The 22,907-nt window shown below is 36.7% G+C and overlaps 5 protein-coding genes across 6 annotated transcripts; 1 reads left to right on the top strand and 4 right to left on the bottom strand.

Moving 5' to 3' along the window:
* Positions 1-1,462: 1,462 nt before the first annotated feature.
* Positions 1,463-4,079, bottom strand: LOC148570600 (uncharacterized). Its single transcript, XM_088507097.1, has 4 exons — positions 3,825-4,079; positions 2,924-3,454; positions 2,494-2,833; positions 1,463-2,037 (listed from the first exon to the last, which is right to left on the bottom strand). The coding sequence occupies exons 1-4, from the start codon at positions 4,077-4,079 to the stop codon at positions 1,463-1,465; spliced, it is 1,701 nt and encodes a 566-aa protein (XP_088363223.1).
* A 2,719-nt stretch (positions 4,080-6,798) lies between these two features.
* On the bottom strand, positions 6,799-7,902 carry LOC148570599 (uncharacterized). The gene is made up of 2 exons (XM_088507096.1): positions 7,200-7,902; positions 6,799-7,157 (listed from the first exon to the last, which is right to left on the bottom strand). Exons 1-2 carry the CDS (start codon positions 7,900-7,902, stop codon positions 6,799-6,801), a joined length of 1,062 nt encoding a protein of 353 aa, XP_088363222.1.
* Positions 7,903-9,987: 2,085 nt separating this feature from the next.
* LOC107630470 (DNA repair protein RAD7) lies at positions 9,988-14,106 on the top strand. Its single transcript, XM_016333609.3, has 6 exons — positions 9,988-11,677; positions 11,984-12,417; positions 12,698-12,859; positions 13,195-13,270; positions 13,518-13,673; positions 13,809-14,106. The coding sequence occupies exons 1-6, from the start codon at positions 10,277-10,279 to the stop codon at positions 13,953-13,955; spliced, it is 2,376 nt and encodes a 791-aa protein (XP_016189095.1). The 5' UTR covers positions 9,988-10,276; the 3' UTR covers positions 13,956-14,106.
* A 1,130-nt stretch (positions 14,107-15,236) lies between these two features.
* On the bottom strand, positions 15,237-18,239 carry LOC107630471 (GCN5-related N-acetyltransferase 6, chloroplastic). Of its 2 annotated transcripts, none has more exons than XM_016333610.3 (9): positions 17,810-18,239; positions 17,458-17,704; positions 17,313-17,365; positions 16,797-16,833; positions 16,644-16,709; positions 16,409-16,513; positions 16,153-16,306; positions 15,978-16,054; positions 15,237-15,539 (listed from the first exon to the last, which is right to left on the bottom strand). In XM_016333610.3, exons 1-9 carry the CDS (start codon positions 17,917-17,919, stop codon positions 15,474-15,476), a joined length of 915 nt encoding a protein of 304 aa, XP_016189096.1. In that variant the 5' UTR covers positions 17,920-18,239; the 3' UTR covers positions 15,237-15,473. The 2 variants fall into 2 exon arrangements, with proteins under 2 accessions (XP_016189096.1, XP_016189097.1); XM_016333611.3 differs by having other exon boundaries at positions 17,816-18,225.
* A 3,292-nt stretch (positions 18,240-21,531) lies between these two features.
* On the bottom strand, positions 21,532-22,441 carry GER3 (germin 3). The gene has a single exon (XM_016328658.3). The coding sequence runs from the start codon at positions 22,409-22,411 to the stop codon at positions 21,776-21,778; it is 636 nt and encodes a 211-aa protein (XP_016184144.1). The 5' UTR covers positions 22,412-22,441; the 3' UTR covers positions 21,532-21,775.
* Between the last annotated feature and the right edge of the window lie 466 nt (positions 22,442-22,907).

Here is a 22,907-nt window from a genome sequence, read left to right as displayed (position 1 = left end):
GGCGGATGTGACTTTGGCCAGTGAGGTTGGTGATGTTGCCATCGATCAGTATATGCAGGTGTGTATGTTATTTACTATTTCTAATTTTTGGTTGGATATGTGTGTGATTAGTTGCTCTGTTCTTGTTGAAGGTTATTGGACTTTGGATTGCGAGTTTGGGGCGTAGCCAAGAGAAAAAACATCGGCAAGCGGCCGAGCAGAAGTCAGATGTGAAATTTGAGGAACAGTTGAGTTTGAAGAGTGCAGGGGTTACAGAACTGGAGAGTAAATTAGCTGAGTTTGAGAAGGAGCTAAAATTGACCAAGGAAAATTATTCAAAAGAGGTTGAGGATGTTAAAAAGAAGGAGGCTGATCTGTCGAGTATGAGTACTCGGGTGGTGGAGTTGACTACTGAGTTAAAAAATCTAGAAAAGAGTAAGGAGACAGCGATCCCAGATTCTTTTATTGACGGGTTTGAGCGAGCTTTTCTTCAAGCCAGGTTCTTAGCTCCAAATGTGGATTTTGATCAGATGGATCCGGGTAAGATTGTTCGGGATGGGGCCATGATTGAGGATGATGGTGCTGAAGAGGAGGGGGATGAAAATGTTCACTAGTCTTTGGTTTGTTGTATTTTTTGGATAATTTATTTTGGTAAACTATTTTGCTTTTGGGTTGAGCTTTTATTTTGCTACTGTTTTTGGAGGAAAGCAACTTGTGATGCTTCTGATTACATGCTGTTTGTGCATGTTATGATTATTATATAATATAATGTTATTATCTGGTTTTATGACTGTGCTTGGAGCCAAATTGTTTGTTATGGGTGAAACATATCGTGGTGTTAGGTAAATTTGTTTTAATGGTGAAATGCTATTATTTTGATGGAGATTGGTTAATGTTAAGGAAAGGCCGAGTAGGCCGGGTTTAGTGAGATGTGGAGTAACCGAAATAGAAATAGATATAGATTTTATTTGATAGATAATGTTTGGTGTAATTGGATTAGGTTTGATGGTCGGCTATAATTTTGAGAAATTTTGAATAGTCAGTTCCCGAGTATTGATTGGAAATATGATTGACTGATAAATTCCGAATAGTCAGATTCGCAGTAAGATCGGATAGTTGTTTGACTGATAGATTCAGAATGATCGGTTTTCGATGAAGATCGGATATTTGTTTGAATGATAGTTACCGAATAGTCGATTTTAGAGTATAGATCGGTGTCGGATTAAGGTCGGCTTTTTGTTTTAACTGATAGTATCCGAATAGTCAGATTCAGAGTATAGATTGGTGGTATAAATAGGTTACAAATAAATGAAAAGTTTGAAATGCAAGAATATTTACTTGATGAAATAAGAAGTTTATTTATTGGAAAACCTTTGATTTCAAAGGCCCAGGTAGGCTAGCCTCGTTAAAACCTTTCCAAGCAAAATCCATTGTGGGAAAAATCTTGGTAGTAGGAAAAAGAGTACTCGCCTGTCTCTGGTTGTTAACTGTAATATAACTTTAAAGATGATACATTCCAAGTGTTAGGCAGATCTTTACCATCTAAGGTTTGTAATCGGTAAGCTCCATTGCCGATGACTTCTATGATTCGGTAAGGTCCTTCCCAGTTAGCTGCTAGTTTGCCATGGGATGAGGGTCTTCTGGCTTGTTCGGCTTTTCTGAGCACAATGTTGTTTACTTGAAAAGACCTTGGGTGAAGTCTTTGGTTATATCTTCGAGCTATGTGCTGCTGCATAACTAATTGTTTGATCGTTGTGGACGATATGACTTCTTCTAGGAGGTCGAGTTCGAATTGCCGAGCTGTTTCTTTTGTAGTATGGTCGGCCATTTCAGTGCGCAGTGAGGATTGGGAGATCTCCACGGGTATCATTGCATCTGAACCGTAGACTAGCCGCAATGGTGTTTCCTTTGTGGTTGAGTGAATGGTGGTATTGTATCCCCATATTATCTCTGGGATAAGCTCGGCCCAGAGGCCTTTTGTATCATCCAGTTTCTTTCTTAGAGCATGTAGTATTACTTTATTTTTAGCCTCTGCTAACCCGTTTGTTTGTGGATGCTCTACCGATGAGAAATGTTATTTGATTTTCAAGTCCTGCAAAAAGGATGTGAACTTCTGATCGGTAAATTGGCGACCATTATCTGTGATAATGTACCGAAGTATGCCGAATCGACAAATAATATATTTCCATGCAAAAGAAAGCATTTGTTGTGATGTAATCTTAGCTAGAGGCTTTGCCTCTATCCATTTTGAAAAATAATCAATTCCTACAACTAGGAATTTTACCTGCCCTGCTGCTGTCGGGAAAGGGACAAAGATATCTATACACCATTGGTTGAACGGCCAGCTTACATCGGAACAGTGTAAGTGTTTGGCTGGGAGATGTGTGATCAGACTGTGTTTGTGGTAGTTATTACAACTGTTGACTTTTGTTTTACAATCTTGTTGTAGCGTCGGCCAGTATAATCCAGCTCTGAGGATCTTTGAAGAAAGGTTTCGGGCTCCGAGGTGTGTACCACATATTCCTTCATGTGCCTCGGCAAGCGCAAGCTCGGCTTCTGTTCTGCAAAGACACTTTAGTAAAGGACGAGAGAATCCTCGTCTATATAGGCAATTGTTATAAATTGTAAAGAAGGAGGCTTGTCGGCAAAAGTGTCGAACGTTTTCGACGTTGCCTGGCAAGATCCCTGTCCGAAGATAGTTTATGTATGAAGTTCTCCAATCTGCTTCCTGTGTTACACTTAAAACATCTGTTAATTCTATACTAGGCTTAATTAAGGTAGATCGGTGAAGGGAGGAATTATTTATTTGTGTGTTGGCGAGTTTAGAGAGTATATCAGCACGGCTATTGTTTTCCTGAGGTATATGTTCAATATGGCATTTATGAAATTTTGAAAGTAAAGTTTGAACAATTGCTAGGTATTTGGATAGTAAAGGGTCCTTTACCTGGTATAGCTCGTTTACCTGCTGAACAATTAGCAGAGAATCATAGTAGACCTTAAGCTCGGCTATGTTGAGATAGGAAGCGAGTCTGAGGCCGGTAATAAGTGCTTCATACTCACTCTGGTTGTAGCTTGCCTTGAAGAAAAAGTGAAGCGAATGTTCAATGACGTTACCATTTTCATCATCGAGTATGATCCCGGCGCCACACCCTTGTGGGTTAGAGGAGCCGTCGACATACAAAGACCATTCTGGTGAATATTCGGCGATGTCCAGTATTGTGAATTCGGCAATGAAATCGGCCAAGAATTGAGATTTGATAGATGATTGTCCTTGGTATCTGATGTCAAAATCGGAAAGTTCGACCGACCATTTTACTAGTTGGCCGGCCAGTTCTGGTTTCTGAAGGACTTGTCGCAAAGGATGATCCGTCCGAATATGGATTACATGACTCTGGAAGTATGGCCGAAGTCTTCTGGCTGAGAAGACAAGAGCTAGGGCCAGCTTCTCAATGCTCGGATATCGAAGCTCGGCATTCTGTAACGTTTTGCTTGTAAAGTAGATCAGAAACTGCTGCTTTTGTCTTTCTGCAATAAGAGCGGAGCTTGTAGCCCAGTTAGTCACAGATAAATATAAAAATAACGGTTCTCCTTGTAGGGGGTTTGTAAAATTAGAGGTTTTGAAAGAGTTTCTTTGATGGTTGTGAATACTTGTTCACATTCATCAGTCTATTGGAAAACCTTTTTCTTTTTTAAAGTTTGGAAAAAACATAAAGACTTAGAAGCTAGGCAGGGTAAGAATCTAGAAAGTGAAGCAAGTCTCCCTATCAACCGCTGGACTTCTTTGATAGTTTGTGGGCTTGACATATCTAAAACTGCTAGGCATTTTTCTGGATTCGGCTCAATACCTCGGCTAGTGAGCATGAAGCCGAGGAATTTGCCGCTCTGGATGCCAATGCGCACTTTTCGGGATTTAACCGCATGTTGTATTTTCTGATTTGACTGAAGATTTCTGTGAGGTCATCAAGGTGATTGTTGCCGATCTTTGTTTTAGCGACCATATCGTCAACGTAGACCTCAATGTTCCTGCCGATCTGCTTAGCGAAGACTTTGTCCATCAGGCGTTGATATGTTGCACCTGCATTCTTAAGGCCAAATGGCATGACTTTATAACAATAGTTTCCATGTTTAGTAATAAAGGCTGTCTTATTTTGATCGGATGGATGCATTTGGATCTAGTTATAGCCAGAATATGCATCCATAAAGCTAAATTTTTCATAACCAGAGGCATTATCAACTAAGCAATCAATATATGGCAAAGGATAGGAATCTTTTGGGCATGCTTTGTTGAGATCGGTAAAATCAACACACATGCGCCATTTACCGTTATGTTTTTTCACCATGACGACATTCGCCAGCCATGTTGTGAATCTGATTTCTTGGATGAAGCCGGCGTTGATGAGCTTTTTGGTTTCTTCCAGGGAGGCTTGTTTGCGGTCATGGCCGAGGTTTCTCTTTTTTTGTGCTATAGGTCGGACAGTTGGATCTAATGCCAGCTTGTGGGATATGATGGATGGATCGATGCCTGGCATATCAGCTGGGGTCCAAGCAAATAGGTCGGCATTTTATTGTAAAAATGCTTGGAATGAGGATTTCTCTTCCGAGCTTAATGTTTAAGTGTGGGGAGATTGATAAACCACTATTTTATGGTTTATCTTGTGCTAAATTGATTGGTTTTTATCAATTCTTTGCTCACTTATTCATATAATTTGCATGGTTTTACAATTCCTTCCTAATTCTGTGATATAGTTGATAACATGTTTCCTAGGCCTTTAAACTGCTGATTTTAATTATCCTTTATTACCATTCGATGCCGTGATCTGTATGTTGAGTGCTTTCAAGCTTTATAGGGCAGGAATGACTTAGAGGATGGAAAGAAAACATGCAAAAGTAGAAGGAACACGAAAAAATGAAGTTTTAAAGAGCTGACAGCGACGCACACGCATGGACGACGCGCACGCGTGCCTAGCGCAGAAGATGAGCGATGCGTACGCGTGAGTGATGCGTATGCGTGAAAAGGAATTTTGCCAAATGAGGCGCACGCGTGACCTACGCATACGCGTGACATGCGCCACGTGCAGAAAGTTGCAGAAAGCGCTGGGGGCATTTTCTGGGCTCCTTATTGGCCCAATTCCAAGCCCGAGAACACAGAATAGAGACTTCAGAATGGGGAAATCATTGGAGGATTCATTCATTCATCAATTCACAATATTTTTAAGTTTTAGATGTAGTTTCTAGAGAGAGAGGCTCTCTCTTCTCTCTAAGTTTTAGGATTTAGGATTTCTTTTAGTTTTAGGTTTATTTCTTCTCAATTCCAGGTTCAATGTTCCTTTAATTTAGTTTCTCTCCTACTTTTACTCTATGTTGCTATTTGGTTTATGAATTCTCATGATTTAATTTGATTTTCTATTTTAATGCAATTTGAGGTATTTCAAATTTATGATTGCTTTCTTCAATTTATGTTATTGATGCTTTCAATTTAAATTAGGTTTCTCTCCTTTTGGCTTTGGTTGAGTAATTGGAGACTCTTGAGTTATCAAACTCCTTGTTGATTGATAATTGTTATGTTTCCTAGTTGATTTGAATTCCACTGACTCTAGTCTTTCCATAGGAATTGACTAGGACCTGAGGAATCAAACTGATTCATTCACTTGAGTTACCTTCATAGTTAGAGGTTGACCAAGTGGGAGCAATGAACAATTGATATCACAGTTGATAAGGGTAACTAGGATAGGACGTCCAGTTCTCATACCTTTCCAAGAGCTTTATTAGTTATTAGTTTAATCCTTGCAAATTTTATTTTTCTTGTTCCTTGTTCAAAAACCCCAAAAAGATAACCTTCCATAACCAATAATAAATACACCTCCTTGCAATTCCTTGAGAGACGATCCTAGGTTTAAATACTTCGGTTTATTTTTATTGGGTTTGCTTAAGTGACAAACAAGTATTTGTACGAAAGTATTCTTTGTTAGTTTAGAAACTATACTTGCAACGAGAATATATTTGTGAAATTCTTTACTAGCAAAAATCCGATCGTCACAAGTCCTCTGTCGGGGTTGGTTGCTCGAGGGTTTTGACCCTAGGGTCAAGGTCGGCCAAGGCTGGTAGGTCGTCTTGGTTGCCGATGTTGTGGACATAAGCCTGTATGTGTTGGTTAGGTCTTTTAAAACTGTTGTTGTAGCATTCTCTGGCCTCTCGGCCATCACTGTGAATGGTTGCAATTGTGTTATCCTGCAATGAAAACTTAACACAGAGATGAATTGTAGAGACTATGGTGCCGAACCTATTTAAGAAAGGTCGGCCAAGTATCAAATTGTAAGGACTAAAATAATCAACTAAGTATTGAATATCTGATGTTTTTGACGAGGGAAACTCACCGAGTGTTGTTTGTAACCACACAAAGCCCATAACCGGGACTCTCTCACCTGAGAAACCAACTAGGTCTCCGGTGGAAGGTTGAAGGATGTTGCTGCTGAGTTTCATCTTCTGGAATGTGGAGTAAAAAAGAACATCGACACTACTCCCAGGGTCCAGTAAAAACTTTTTGACTAGGAGATCTCCGAGCTGTAGGGAAATCACGACCGGGTCGTCTAGATTTGTTACGTTGGTGTTATGGTCGGCTGTTTGGAATGTTATCTGAGGAAAGTGTGGAAGTGTCTGTTGTTGAGTTTGATCGGCTTCTATGGAAAGCATAGCTCGGTAAGATCACTTTCTTGCTGATCTTGTGGCTCATCCACCTGCAAAACCTCCGAAAATACAGTTAATAATACGTCTTGGTTGGTCTGGATGATTAGTGTTCGGTCGATCTTTATCTCGGCCATGCTATGTCGCCAAACTTTGGTCACCAGAGGGGGGTGTTCGTCGTTGTATGTGGCCGCCGATGTACTTGTTGAGGTGAACTTGCCGAGCTAGTCGCTCTAGAAGGTCTTTGGCGATGACACACTCGTCAGTAGTGTGTCCGTGCTTTTGGTGGAAAGAGCAGTATTTTGATCTGTCTGCGCCTTTTGAATCTGGGTAGCTGCCGGCTTTTCTTAGCGGCGGGATCAATTTTGAATTTAGGATATCCTTGATGATGTCGTTGTGCTTGGTGTTGAACTGAATGTAAGAGTCGTATCGCGGAGTTGGTTTGAAATTTTTCTTGTTGTCTTTTGTTTTGTCATCGTCTCTGTATTGTGGCTTCTCTGTTTTCCGAGCTTGTCAGAGTTCTTCGATGTCAATCTGACCTTTCGCCTTTTCACAAAACTCGGTCATAGTTTTAGGTTTGGCTACAACAATGGTCTCCTGAAATTTTCTCGGTCGGAGTTCGCTTTTTATTGCGTGCAGTTCCACCTCGGGATGGAGATCGGGTATACTCATGGCTATCTTTGTGAAGCGCGTCATGTAATCTCTAAGGCTTTCGTGCTGACCTTGCTTGATTGCGTTCAGGTAATCGGAGTCGTGTAGGTAGATGGCCGATCCAGCAAAGTGCTCCTCAAAAGGCTTTGATAGGTCTCGAAAGCAAAAAATAGAACTTGCAAGCAAAGAACAAAACCAATCAAGTGTAGGACCGTCTAAGTAAGATGGAAAACAACGACATAAAACTTTATCAGATGCACCGTTTACTATCATTATGGAGGTGAAATTTTTTATGTATTTCTTCGGATCACCTAGCTCATCATAAGGGGTTAGTGTGGTCGGCAGGGTGAACCTCCTGGGCAACACGAAATTCATCACCTTGGCCGTGAACGGCCCAGGGGAGCTTTCTAGGTTGTCGTCCTCATTGTCTGGCCGAGCTTCCTCATTATGCTCGGGTTGCTCTTCTTCGTGCTGAGCAGTTTCAAAGACATGCGTCGGCCCTGAATTATGCTCGGCTTCTTCTGTCGGTTCTTGCCGGTCATTTTTATTTTCAATTCGGGTGTTATTCAAATTAGAAATTTGATTTGCCATTCGTTGGTTCTCTTCGACCATGCACTGGTTGGCTTACCGTAACTCGGTCACCATCTGAAGGAGTTCAGATGGTGTAGGTGGAAGTTGTTCAGCCATGACTCCAAGCGAGAACGTCGAGGCCGATGATATATGGAAAGGATTATATTCTCGGCCCACGGTGGGCCCCAATTATTCTTGTATGGATACCTGAAGGTGGAGCTCGGCTCTTGAGAGGCGACGCTGAGTTGTTATCTTCGATGCCGATTTTTTGGGCCTTGGAAAAATCCGAGCTTCACTCCGAGGGGATGTCCAGTTGCACAGAGTGTGAGCAAGAAACAAATGGGGAGTGTACCTGCAAAGGCACTTCGAAACTTAAGTTAGTATTGAGAATTCAATGCCTCTTTAAGGAGAAGATGTTATACCTTTATAGGTGGAGTGAAACAGGTCGGTTATGCTTCTGCTTCGTCGTTTGATTTGAAGAATAATAATGAGGCTTAATGGGTGATGATGTCTGTTCAGACATTTTGATTTTAGTACGTAAGCCGTTGAGCTCGGTTTGTAACGCGTAACGCCGAACTACGCTTTATTTGGCCGAGTTATGAGTCGTGATGCCGAGTTATGACTTGATATTTGTAACGGTCGGATCAATTACTATTAAAGTTATATAATTATACTTTTTATTTTATATTTGTTACCTCTTCCTTATTTATTTATTCCACAACATATTTCCGATACTACCTTAGTTATATTATGATTAACAATTATTAGTATAAATTTAGTTTTAATATATTATTATAATAGAAATTCATATTTAAATATTATATATATTAAATAAATAATTTAAATCAAATATATAAAATTATAATATTTTATAATATTTATAAAATGTAATAAAATATAAATAAATAAAAATATTTATATTTTATTTTATAATAAAAATATTAATATAATTTTATATTATTATAATTTTTTTTATTTTTATTTAAATAAAAAAGATATTTTTTCTATCTTTTTATCAATTTTTTATTCATTAAAACAACACACAAATAATTCTACTTTTTTTTTTTCTTTTCATTTTTTTCCTACGTCTAAATAATGTGTAAAGCATTGTAAGTGTCCTAAATTTAGTTTTTACCCTATAAGATAGGAGCTTCTAACAAGCCTTGGTCTAAAGTTGTTAAATTAAGACAAAATTGAACCAACATTAAACTTAGGTCCAGTTTGAATAAACAGTCTAAAAGTACTTATTTTAAAAGAAAAATGATAAAAAGCCTTTTATTATGAGAGAAGTCATTTTTTTAACTTCTTCTTAAGCACCAAAATAATTTTTTAGAAAGTTACAATTTTATTTTGAAAATTATACCAAACATTAATACTACACATTTTTATAAATTAAAAATTAAAAAAATCACTTATAAACCTATCCAAACGCCCTTAATCTCATTTTCACTTAATATTTCTCACGTGCTTGTTCTTCAATGCAAGAGTGTATTTATGTAACATTAATCAATTTCAAAGTCATCAAATATTCTTCCTTAATTTTGCTAGCAATAGTTGCAAAATTGAAATAAAACATATAAATTGTGCTGATAATAGCTACAAAATTAAGAGATGATTAAGAAAAATATAATTCATTTTATAATTCATTTAAAACGAAAAATATTTCGTAAATGCCACAATTAGGGTTCAAAGTTCACACACATGAGAGTCGTGTACTAGTCCGGCTACTAGGCCAAACAAATTGCAATTCTTATGTTATGAGGCCATTTTACTTTCCTAAATATTGTACATATCCTAAATTCAAAATTAGATTAAATTTTCTTATATTTATTTTATTAAATTTGATATGTTATTATACAATAATTTATCAGTAATAATTAAAATGTAATTATTTTTAAATAAAATTAATAATTAAAATTTATTAAATAATAATTTTATTTAATAAATTACTAGTTGAATTACTGTTGATCATGTGATTTGACTGAATTTACTGATGAGGGTTCGATGTTGACTTTTGATTATGGAGATACCTATGAATTCAATTCCGATAAAAACGAAAAAGGAAAATAAAAATAATAAAATAACGATATGGCGGGAAAGATAGACCGGTACATCAAGTGTACAGGAGAAGTTTCTCTTCCCTCCTTTCCAGAAAACCTAACGCAAGACACTCTGCCGCTCGCCCTTCTCAATTATCTCCCCCAACTCTCCACTCTCTACACTCTGCAGTCTGCACTTAAAACCAAGGTTCCTGCTTTTGCCAACTAAACCAACCACTTGGATTCCTCCTTCAAAAAAAAAAAAAAAACTTATTTTTCTCTCTAGATCTCCAAATCTCTCTCTCTCTCTTCATTCCCCCTCTTTTCACTTGTTCCACTTCACTCTCACTCACACAATGGTACCTACCAAAACCACACCAAAATCTTCAAAAACCATCGACTCTATGCATCCGCACACTCCCACCCAAACCAACGAACCCTCTTCGTTTCCCCCTCGTAGACGCAGTCTCCGCCTCGCTTCCATTCCAAACTCCGATCCTCCCAAATTCGGTGCTGACGATGGTTCAACCGCAACCGCCGTTAGGGTTTCCAATGACACCGACTCTGGTCCCACCGGAAACGCCGCCAGTGGAAAGGGAAAAAGAAAGGGTAGGTCAGCTGTTTCCGGAACAGCAACTGTCAAGTTGGACGAGAGTGGGAAGGGTTTTCTGAACTTACGGTCAGGAAAGAAGGTTCTCATGAGAGGAATGGAAGCAAACCAATATAACGCTGTCAGTAACGGCGATCCGGGAAGTGGTAGCGCCAAGCGTGGTAGGAAAACCATATCACAGAAAAGCGAAGAAGAAGAAGAGCAGCAAAAGTGTGAAACGAAGGACACAAATAGTTATGTTGATGCGGTGAAGATCGAGAAGCAGAATATTGATGAGGGTTTGGAAAATGTTGTTTCTGGTAATAGGGGGAAGAGGAAACTGGGCGGCGGTAGCAGCAGCAGAGATGCGGTTACGGTGGAAGTTGGAAGCATGAGTGTGGGACGAAGGAGACTCAGCAGGGAAGAGAAAGGGAAATCTGCGGTTGTTGCTAATGGCGAACCACCACGCAATGCTGTTGCTCATGAAACTACATTGGAGAATAGATCAGATGCCAAGCTCCCTTCAGAAGAGGGTAATGCAGTTCCTGTCCAAATGAGAGCTCGAGAACGATCAAGAGACACTAACAACAACAACAATAACAATGGTAATCAAAGAGAGCATGGCTCGAATAGGATGGACCGGTTTAGGGACATAGCCAGGGAGAACGCGTCGCGATTTGCTCATTTCACTGCTGAAGATGAAGAAAACACCAATGACAATTCGGTTCCTGAGCCTGAAGTTGAGCATGAGATTGAGGATTGGCCAGGTCCTTTCTCAACGGCTATGAAGATCATACGGGATAGGGAGAAGAAGAGTTTTCAAACAGGGTGTGGGCCTTCGGAAAGAAGCTTAGTGGAGTCTATTAAGTGGGTTCCTAAGAGGAATCAAGCGCTAACCGGTAGAAAGTTCTTGGCTCCTTCATTGCAGGAGCTTTGCCTTGATATTCTTGCTCGGAATGTTGATGACATAGCTTCACTTGACAGTGTGCCTGATTCCCTGAGGCACAGGCTTAGCCAATTGTTGTGTGACGCGGAGAGGATTACCGATCACTTTTTTGAACTACTTGTTTGTGGATCACCCACAGAGATTCGGTTGAGGAATTGCTCTTGGCTGTCGGAGGAGCACTTTGTTAAATGTTTCCAAATGTGCGACACTACCAATTTGGTGGTACGTCCTTCTATGTAATATGCTCGTTTTGAACTTATGTGTTAACGGTGATTCATCTCAAGTATAGTTTAGTGTTAGATTTTCTATTAAGTTTATGTTTGACTTATTGGCCAGTATTTATGGTACTATATTTTGCTATATTTTGATTGTGTAACTGGGAATCTTCGTTCTTTTTAAAAGGTTTATTTTCTTGGCTTGTTCAATTTCAATTGTCTTGTTGAAGATTTGATTAACTTCTTGTCTGCTTCTATTATTAACATCATAGATTACCTTAGTTCTGGTTATTTTTATTTACATTTTGAATAGGTGCTGCAACTCGACCAGTGCGGGCGATGTTTGGCAGATTATGTAATATATGCTACTTTGGCACAATCAAGGGGGCACTTGCCTAGATTAACTAGCCTATCCATTACGGGTGCATGTCGTCTTTCAGATTTAGGGTTGCGAGCACTTGTCTCTTCTGCTCCAGCACTTAGATCAGTCAACCTCAGCCGGTGCTCCCTTCTCACATCTTCTGGCATTTTTCATTTGGCTGAATCATTAAGATCTCTTCTAAAGGAATTGTATCTCGATGAATGCAATGGCATTGATGCTGCACTGGTTCTGCCAGCACTTCTGGAACTTGAACATTTGGAAGTTTTGTCAGTAGCCAGTGTTAAAACTATTTGTGATGAATTTGTCAAGGATTACATCACTGCTCGGGGTCACAACTTAAAAGAGCTCGTTTTACAAAATTGTGTGTAAGTACTAACTACTAAGTATTATCAGAGTTAGTTATGGTTGTTTCATGTCTGGAAACTCTTAAGATGTGACATAAATTCAGGAAGTATTTTCCTGTGTATGACCGAAAATTTTATTTGAAACCGTCATTGTGGTTGGTTCAAACTTTGGTTGGCTGCTTACCATACATGGACTTAACTATTACTTGTGAATTTGGATACTTTTATTTCCCCTTGATTTTAAACTCCATATTTTTCTATTATCGTCAAAACTTGTTGATTTACATTTCTTGATGTGCAGAAATGTGACAGATGCATCAATAAAAATAATTGCAGAACATTGTCCTGGATTATGCGTGCTTGATATTATGCACTTGGAGACATTAACAGATTTATCCATAGGTTATCTAAGTAATCATTGCCGTGCACTTCATACACTGAAGCTTTGCCGTAATACATTCAGGTCCTTATTTTCCCTGCTATCTCTCTTTATTATAGACAGAGCATATATCTTTGCTTATTTTTATTAGGACGCTTCTTAGATCAGTCTGTTATTTGCAACAGACGACTCAAAATAGTTTCTAATGGTTTTTGCACTATCAAGACTGCTATATGATTTTTCGAATTCGAACTCATACATTTTTTATGCATCCAAAAGTGTTTGATTCCCTTGTAGTCTTCGATCTAAATGGTCCTTTGTACTCAGGATTTGAGATAATCAATTTTATCTAATTCATTATCTATCTTGGTAGGGTCTGCTACTAACTGTTAAATTTTTGTTCCCCTTTGCTAATGCAGTGATGAAGCCATTGCTGCATTTTTGGAGACAAGTGGGGAGTCCTTGCAAGAACTGTCACTTAATAGTGTTAAGAAGGTACTTCGTTTATTTGTCTCCCTGTTTCTCTCCCCATATGGCTGCAAATGCTATATAACCCACCCCATATGCACATTTAAGCATTTGCGAGGAGCTGGAATTGCTGTATGGTTTATTAAGTGTCGAAACATCCTTCCTATTTGAGTTAATATTCAAAAAAGGAAAAAGAAAAAGAAAAAAGAACTCTTTACACACCTGATAAGTTGTATTGTTTCACTTTCTGAGGGCCAAGTTCTATTTAATGCAGGTTGGCTACCACACAACCCTATCACTTGCAAGCCATGCAAAAAATTTGCGTACTCTAGATCTATCTTGGTGCCGAAATTTGACAGACAATGCATTGGGTTTAATAGTAGATAGCTGCTCGTCACTGATATCACTTAATCTTTTTGGATGCACACAGGTATATATCAATTATTAAAACTTCTCGCTGTATCTATGGTCGAACTATTATGGCATCGAAAAATATGGTGCAATGAATGTTGATTGGAGTAGTGGGACGTTGGAAAAAGGTTTTAATGTTATGTCTTTTCTGCAGGTAACAGATATTTTTCTGAAGGGCCACTCAAACATGCAGCTTGAGATAATTGGTTTGCAGAACTCTCCTTTGTTGCGTCATGTCAAAGTCCCTGATCCTTATCAGGGTGCTTTGAATTATTCGTCAGTATCCATGGATGGTGTATAAATTAGGATTAGTACCAGAGATGAACTTATGTAGTAGTTAGTGGCATAAGTAAAATATATTTCGATGTAAGAATGAGACCAGGTGAAAAATTTCGACCAATATGAATATGCAACAAATTCTAAAGGGTGTATGCTTATTATCGTGTAAATTTGTTGTTTACTTTTTATATATCTTTCCCAGAAACACTTTTGACACTCAAGTTGGGTTTCCCTTCAAAGAGCTATTGTAGATGCATATTTTGGTTGCTAAGGGAGTACCATATTCCCTGTTATTCTTAGGATCAAATGATATGAGAAGGAATCGTGTCCCTTTTTATTTTTTTACTTTGTTCAATAGAGGGAATCTTATCCATTTATTAGAGAAATACATGTGATGTGTGATGCTTGGTTTAGGATCCTACTCGATTGGTGGTATGCATGGAGTATTTGACCAAGATCCAATTCCCATCCTACAAATTCTGATAAATGTGCAACTTTTCAGCTCCAGTCTAACCTAAAAACATCTTGCAAAAATGTGCACTTGTTCACCTACTATGTGAGTGTCTAATGACCTGTAAAATAGAATCATTCTGAACCCCTTCCCCCCAAAATAGAGTAGCACAACCCTATAACACTGCCATAACTAAAGACATATCTTGTCCATGGTGGACATGACATTGCTGCAGCAAGAGATGTGTTATTAAAACACCTTAGAATAAATTCAATTCAAAATGACAAAAGCAAGAATTTAGATATTAGTATAAAAGTAACACTAGGCTTTAAATTAAATTAATGTTAACGTATAGTACAATGGAATTTCTATCGACAACATTCTTGATTCTGTTATGGCAATGTGCTACGATAGACTTCAAAGTGTTGGCAAATGAATCAATTGAAAATTTCAAACCTCAAATGTCAAATGTTAAGGTCTAAACCTTATAAATACTAAGGTTATTGGCCTTTTTTATATATCTAATTTTAGGTATTAATATAGAAATTTATTTTTCATATACCGATAGTGTAAGCATTTTATACATTGTGTATTAACACATCAATAAAAATAATTAGGGATACTATTTAAAAATTCATCTAAATATATGAATCTGATTGAATCAATTTATAAAACTCTTTAACATTGTTAGTGTATAATAATATAATTTAATAATTAAAATAGTAAAGTTTTATGTTATATATATATCATTAACAGAGGGAAATACAAAAAAATGAGGGGATGGGATCATACCCACCAAAATAAATACAATAATTGCGACATAAATTGGATCCATATTCAGTTTGTTCATTCTTAATAGATCTGAGTTGTTTCTTTCATCAAATTTAACTATGGGAAGAATAGAATCTGTTACATACTTACATCTATAAAAAGAGCGATGCACTAAATAGGGGAGCTAATTACTTGCGAGTTGCGAACAACATAAACATATTACATCCAATAATTACAGGAACATGGAGCGTATTAAATTTGAAACTCGCACCAGCTCCAGAACCATCCAATTGAAGTATAACCAATAATCTTTTGTATTTAAGTCTGCAAACATAGCAAGAATGTTTCCTCTAGCGACAATTTGGTGTTTGCCGTCTCAACCATCTGAAATACACCAAGGTTAGAAGCAATAAAATCTAGTACAAAAAATGGCGAAACTATTATTAGTGTGGAATCAACACACTCCAACTAGTATAATAACATTTGAAAATACCCAAGACCCATGCATCTATGAATCCTCAAAATTCAACAAAGAAACTTTATTCCCAAGAAATAATATGAATAATTTTAATATTTCAAGTTATGCTCCTGCAGTCTATTGATAATTGTTAGTTTATCAAAATTAGTAAATTGAAAATTAATGTTTATAACATCAAAATACAAGCCACTTCATAGGTTTATAGAACATGGAACTTCCATCATCATAAGTTGCACAACCATGGTAAATCATAACCGATTTTTGACTTTTAACTAGAATTCAAAATAATGGAAAATAATTCATAAAACTTTGTTCATATAATTAGTATGCATCATTGTATTTACCTGGAAGCCCAACTTCTGGTACAACATCTGTGCAGGCCTATTATTTCTATCAACATGAACATATATTTGAGTCACCCCTGTTAAAAACAGGAATTTATGTTAAACTTGTGGTCAAATGTGTGACGTATCAGGCATACATTGTAAGAGCGACTCTAACTTTAACGTTTCATATTACCATTATATTTTGCAGCTTCAATAGCAAAATATAACATGTTGCTCGCTATTCCCTGTTGTCTAGCTGGTTTGGTGACACATAAGTTTGCAATGTAGCCATATTTGCTAGGTGCCGTTCTGTCGATTCTAACAAAAAGTGGAGCCTTTACGTGTTCCTGAAGAAACAATTGAAAAGCTAAAGCATCACAACCACAAGGCTAAGCAGAACAAGAGATGCATTCATCAATAAGAAATTAGAAAATAATGAAGTGTAATACCCCGGGAATGGTCTCGCCTTGCAGCAAATAGCGGATATTCAAATCAAGGGTTCCCACAACACTTTTTAATACTGAATGTTTTAAATTGTTGTGCTGCTTCCTTACCTGACAAGCTTGACCCCAAATAATCAATTATCATCAAATTGTGAGGAACTTAACAAGTTTTCTTTCTCATATATAGGAACCTGAAAATCTCAAGTAAACTAAATCAGTATCTAAGATGAGATTGATTTACCGTGATAATGCATGTGCAAGTCTCCCCATTTAGAACCTTGCACCGCCTTCTTAACGCAATAAATTCCTATGCAATAGGAATTCTTGTCAAGATTTTCATTTAAGACATACAATATATACACTGCGCGAAGTAATAATTATCCTGAACCTCTACCTGCTCAGCGAATTTCCTCTTGAAGTTATCAATATATCTGGATAAAACACAACGAGAATCAGTGGCATGGTGGCACCCAGATTTTCATATACTGTGGATCAATGCAAACTTAATGGACCACCCTTCGGCCGTTCCCTTCAGATGTCTCATAAAAAACTACTAGTGGTTAAAACAATGTCCAACAATTCCTATTGAGTATAAACTAAATTGGTTTTCAAAGAATTTCAGATTGAACACTTTGCTCCCGAATAAATTTTCATTCTCTAGAAGTCCTCGAGAATCATTTTGGTCCCTTCATCATTTTGAGACTTAATTGTCTTATAATAAAATTTGTTAGGGGCTTATACGTCCAATAAACATATTAAAAATTTGATTGAAAGCGAGAAATGATTCTTAACAAAGACCGAAGTGTCCGATTTAAAATTTATTGGTGCCAACGTTTACTCGTACCTATCTTAATATGGTTTATATTATAGAATTCTCAAAAACCAAATTTCTGATGTATATGTATCATACCTTTCATACATTCTATTCTCCCATTGACATTCTGATCTCAGCCATGCCGCTGTCTACCACAAAATTTAAAATAAACACATAAATACATAGAAATCAATGTTCCTTTCTTAAAAAAAAAAAAATCACTATTCAATAAATGACATACCCAATATTCTTCATCAAGCACAGCTTCACGCGCAACAAATTCCCCGAATTCAAACCTATTTCCTTGAGCCACTTCTTGACCAGATGGCTGCAACCGTTCAAACCAAAGATTCTTGGACCCTAAAGTTTCGGTTTTTGGAGTCGGTGGCCTTAAATGCTGCACACAAAGTTCTTCTTTCTTCTTCAAATTAGTCGTCGTCTTATTATCATTAGTGTTTTCCAACATCGGGGAAGATTTCGTATGTGCCCTATTCGTGTTCAATATCCCAAAATAAAAAACCCAACAAAATAAAATGGTTCGAAAAGAAAAAAAGAAGATATACGACGAAAGAAAAACAATAATTGAAAGTTACATGGACCATGAGGCAACAATTTTTGGGCATTTGAAACAGCTAATGGACCGATTGAAGAACAAAGCATGCAACTCAGGTCTGTGTGTTGGAATTGTTGCCATGGGAGGCATTCTTTCTTTTTGTTCACTGGTGATTCAACGGTTTGTTGAATGAAAAATAATGGAAATTGAGAAGAAAATTATGCCAATTATTTATGTTTTGGTAGCCTCAGCGCTCAGTTATTGAATTGGGATATACTTGCTGTGAAGCAACTAACCCCCCTTTTTTCTGTATATTGTTCCACCATGCAAATATGTTGTGGAAGAGGGAGAAAATTACCCGCTATTTTTGTGAAGAAAATTTGGTGATGATGCCAATATCTGTCGTGATTCTTGGCCATTAGTTGAGAGGTTCAGGATTTGGTGTTATTCGGTGGCAAGGTGTTCTCCAAATCTAAATCACTATCATTGAGTTATAATCATAGCTGCTCCAATGAATCAATGACACGTGGGTTAAATGGACCTCCCCTTCCTCTTTTAACAATCTAACTGTTTTAAATAGGAATCACAACGGATATCCATGGACTCCTTTCGTTTTCGGTCTCCAATAGAAAATTGCCTTTTATTTCTGCTCATTTTTATTATAGGTTTTTATTTATTTTTTTCAGGCAAAAGTAAATATTTATGGGTATCTGTATATATTAAACTTTAACAAATAAAAAAAAAATAATCATAATAAAATTTTATACAATTCAGTTAAAATATATCAAATCAAATCCAATTTAAACATATTCAACATTATTAAATTTAATTTAATATTATTCAACTAAATCTTTAACATACAAACTAAAATAAAATAAAATAAAAAAGTTTTTAACATAACAAATTTTGGTCGACGATTATAATTCGGTGATAGTATTCTCTTCTTGTAGTGATACAAATTTAAATAATTAGTTGATACAAATTTAGATATTATGAACATCATTAATTTGTTTCTAAATAAATCTAAAAAAAACATATACTTACATCATGTATAATTATATATAAAGGGTATTTAAGTAATTTCACTCTAGTGAAAATTTAGCGGGTACTTCAGTTTCTTCTCTCGTCTCTGTTTATTCGTGGGGACGGATTCTCATTCCCATAAGGACTTAGCAGGTCTCCATTTTTTTCTCCGTCGTGGTAATTTCTGCGGATACCCGCGGGTATGGATTTTTTTCCAATTTCTCAATTGGAGTCTCTTGCTCAATAGAAAATATTTTGCTGGATTTTTTTTAAAATTAATTAAAAAAGAGTCTTGTTATACATCTAAGTCTTTTTGGCAACCAAGTCAAGCCAAGTTGGTCCAAATCTAACAAAATTCACTCACACAACATGCGCCTAAAATCACACTGTTCTTCTCATTCTTTTTCGTGTTTCTTCATGTGCTTTTCTCCTCCTTCTTCTATTGGTATTGTTGTTGTAGTATTTTATTTTTCTTTTTTCTCCTCCTCCTATTCCTCATGTGATATTATAGTTATTTATTTATTTTTATTTTTTCTTCTCTTTTTTTTTGTTTTATTCTTTTTGAAACGGTGAAACAAAAAGAATTATGAAAAAATAAAATAAGAAAAAAAAAGATGAAAGAAAGAAGCAGTAGAAAATGAGGAGGAGGAAGAGAAAGAGTTTTAAATTATACAAAATTTATCAGAACAATAACACTGAAATTTCTTAAAAATAACACATAAATTTTTTAGTTTTGATACCGAAATTTTGCTACAAAAATACAAAAATATCTTATTTAATGTTGTATTTTTTCTGTTGTTCTTATTTCTTTTTTTAGGAGCATTACTTCTCATATTAGACTTGAATGAACATTTTTATACTATATTGCAATCTTATTTAGTTGAATGAATGTAGGTTCTGACTCTTCCTACTGATTTTACAGCATTATGTGTTTCTTCTTCTTCTTCTTTGTTTATTTTTTTATTTTTGTTAAGAGAGTAAAATATAAAGACTTTTGAGAAGGTAAAACAAGAAGGAGAAGATGAACATGAAAAGAAGAAGAAGATGATGATGATGATAATGAAGGAGAAGAAGGAGGAGGAGGAGGAGGAGAAGTTGAGTTATCATTAAGTAATTTCGATACATTCTAGATTTAAATAAGTTGCACTTAATCTGTGTTTGTTTTGAAATGAGTTTGTTTGTGTGTCATCATCATTAAGTAATTTTGATGCATTCTATATTTAAATAAGGTGCACTTTTAGTCTGTGCTTGTTTTGAATTGAGTTCCTTTGTGTATCGTCATCATTAAGTAATTTCAGTGTATTCTGGATTTAATTTATGTGTTATCATTAAGTAATTTTGGTGCATTCTGGATTTAAATAAGGTGCAGTTCAGTAAAATAGGAAGCATACATGTAAAAGTACTCCCAGTCCCCTCTCCTTTCACAAACCCTCTCTTTGCTAGTACAAGGAAGGAACTCAACACCAATACCCGAACCCTCTTTTATTAACGTCAAGCTCTCAAACTCGCAAAATGATTCAGCGTCAGAATATGATGGCGCACGGATCTTAACATCAACATACCCAATGATATGGATTTTCATTTTTTACCTTAACTATTTTCTGCCTTTCTTTTTTCCTCTCTTTTTTCATTTTCTTTTTCCTAACCATTATAAAAGACAAACAGGACATAGATAAGTACAAGAAGAAGAAAAGACTAACCTCTGAAAGTCATGTCGCATTCAACTTTTAGGCAGATGAAACGAGGGCTTTGTATCAATTCTCAAGGGATAAACAACAATAAAACATTATTATAAGCCACTAACTTAGTGGGTAATTCAAAGTTTAACTGTTTACATACCCAAAGGCAACAAACTGTCCAGATGCAGTCACACAACGAAAAACTAATTGTAGCACGTTTTCACAAGGTAAAAACATTATTAAAAATTTATTTTATTTACTCTATTAAAGACCCAAGCTTGAAACGTAGTAACGCACCGTTGAGCTTGAGGGCTACTAAATTCAATCATCAACCGAGGTATAAATTATACGTAAAAGCTCAACTTACTAAAATTTAGGTTGGTCAAGCTTGGGGGCTATGTATCGTATCCCTTATATCTCGGAAAGAACGAGTTATACCTCAGTAGGATAAAATGAAATTCAAATTAAATTAAACTCCTTATCATAACCCACTCCTCTCCAAAATCTTGGTCCTAGTCTTCCATGACCAACGGACTGACGAATAATTTAAACATAAAAAGCTATAAATCAAGGGTGAACGCCACCACACGCAGTGGGCACAAACAACTCGATCATTGATATTGTATACTCGCTTTTATTGAGATATTATTCACTGACTTGAGCGTCGAAGTCCCTTTTACAGGTATTACGTTCGGGTCCGAGTTCACGAGAATAGTTCAGCGCCCGACAGAGTTGCCAAGCACCCTCGAACAATCAAGGAACTGACGTATAACGCGACAAAAATATTCTTACAAGAATAACATGTATTAAATTTTAATTGTTAAAAAATATCTTTAAAAAAATATATTTTAGACATCTTTACGTGAGTGGCTTCTTCTCCAAAACAGATGCAGCGGAAAACGTAGGAATATGGTCATCATTATAAGCCATAGAGATAGCTACATTATTGTTAAATTTCATGGCTGCACTGTTTGCCATCCATGGCTCCGTTCAGAAGCGCGCATAATCACAAGACGAAATGAATTATAATACAAGTAAAATCATACACGAAATTCATCCATTAGATGAGCATGCGTTTTTAATCCTACCAACCAAACACATTAAACTACAAGTTATTTCCCGTTAAGACAAACTTACATTGGCACAAAGAAACCATACAAAAGGAGGAGGATCCTACTAGTTTTACATGCATGCAATACGAACTAAATCCAAAACGAAAACACACAAATAAGAAACAAATTCAGTTGAACGTAACAAAACAAAACAAATACAATCACTATTTTCTCTCTTCACTAATGTCTCAATTAACCTGAGCCTCCAAGCACACCCTTGAGCTTCTTCACCTGAGCAGCATCAAGAAAAGTTGTCTGCGTTATCAACTCAGTTGGGAAATCACTCTTGAACAACGCAAAGTCCAAGATTTGAAGTCCAGGATTGGCACTGCTGAAGCTCACAAACGCCAAAGCCTGAGTCCCACCACCATTGAGTTGGAAGTGTAAAAGCCCTTGAGGATACACCATAACATCTCCCTTCTTGAGGGTCTTGAAATACACCGTGTTGTCGGAAGAAACGAACCCTGCACAGATCGTTCCTTGCACCACAACAAGGAGCTCCGAGGCACCGGGGTGCGTGTGGAGTGGTACCACTCCACCTGGTGCCAAGTCTAAACGGGCCGCGGAGATTCCAAGGCCGTTGACGCCTGCAAACTGGGCATCAAATGCAGGCGTCACAGAGGCTTTTATGATGTTTGAGGTGTTTCCAACGGCTCCAAGGCCACTATAGACGAAATCGTCTACGGTGACCTTTGCAGGACTTTTACAAGAATACCCTGCAGGGCCGTTGGGAGCTGTGTAGTCAGCAACACAGAAATCTACTACGGAAGCCTGGGAGAAGGTGAAGAGAGAAAATATTAAGAAGATAGCGGCGAGAACCATCTTCATTTTTTTGTAGTGTTTTAATTTCTACGTATGTGTGTGTGGTTCTGTCATATCGGCTTCGTTGTGTGTATATATATTTGTAAGTGGGAATGCGGGAGAGTGTACATACATTTAACTTTACCATTTGCATTTACTGGCTTGGTTAAAATTGAGGGGATTTTTTGGTTAATCTAGCTAGGGGTGGAAACGACAGAAATTTTGAACTAGAAATCGATGCATGTGATCAGTGTAATAACAAGAAGAGTCTTTTTGGTTTGAATTTGGGAAGCGTAATCTTCTGTGTATGTTGTAAATTGCTGTAAGATTATTTCTTTCAGTGCCTTGTACTCTAGCTAATTTTCTAGCGTGATTTTTGGAACTGAATTGTTAGGTATAATTTCTATATAAAAAATCCTATTTGTCTTTTAAAGTTTATCTTTTAATCAATTTTTAAATTTAATTATTTAATTATATTATTTTTTAAATTTTTATTTAATTATATTTTCTAAATTTTAAGAAC

This window comes from Arachis ipaensis, chromosome B3 (genome assembly GCF_059453495.1).
Source record: "Arachis ipaensis isolate K30076 ecotype BB chromosome B3, ASM5945349v1, whole genome shotgun sequence".
In the NCBI taxonomy this organism is placed as follows: domain Eukaryota; kingdom Viridiplantae; phylum Streptophyta; class Magnoliopsida; order Fabales; family Fabaceae; genus Arachis; species Arachis ipaensis.
The sequence above is the reverse complement of the archived record's forward strand: the minus strand, read 5'-3'. Positions and strand labels throughout refer to the sequence as shown.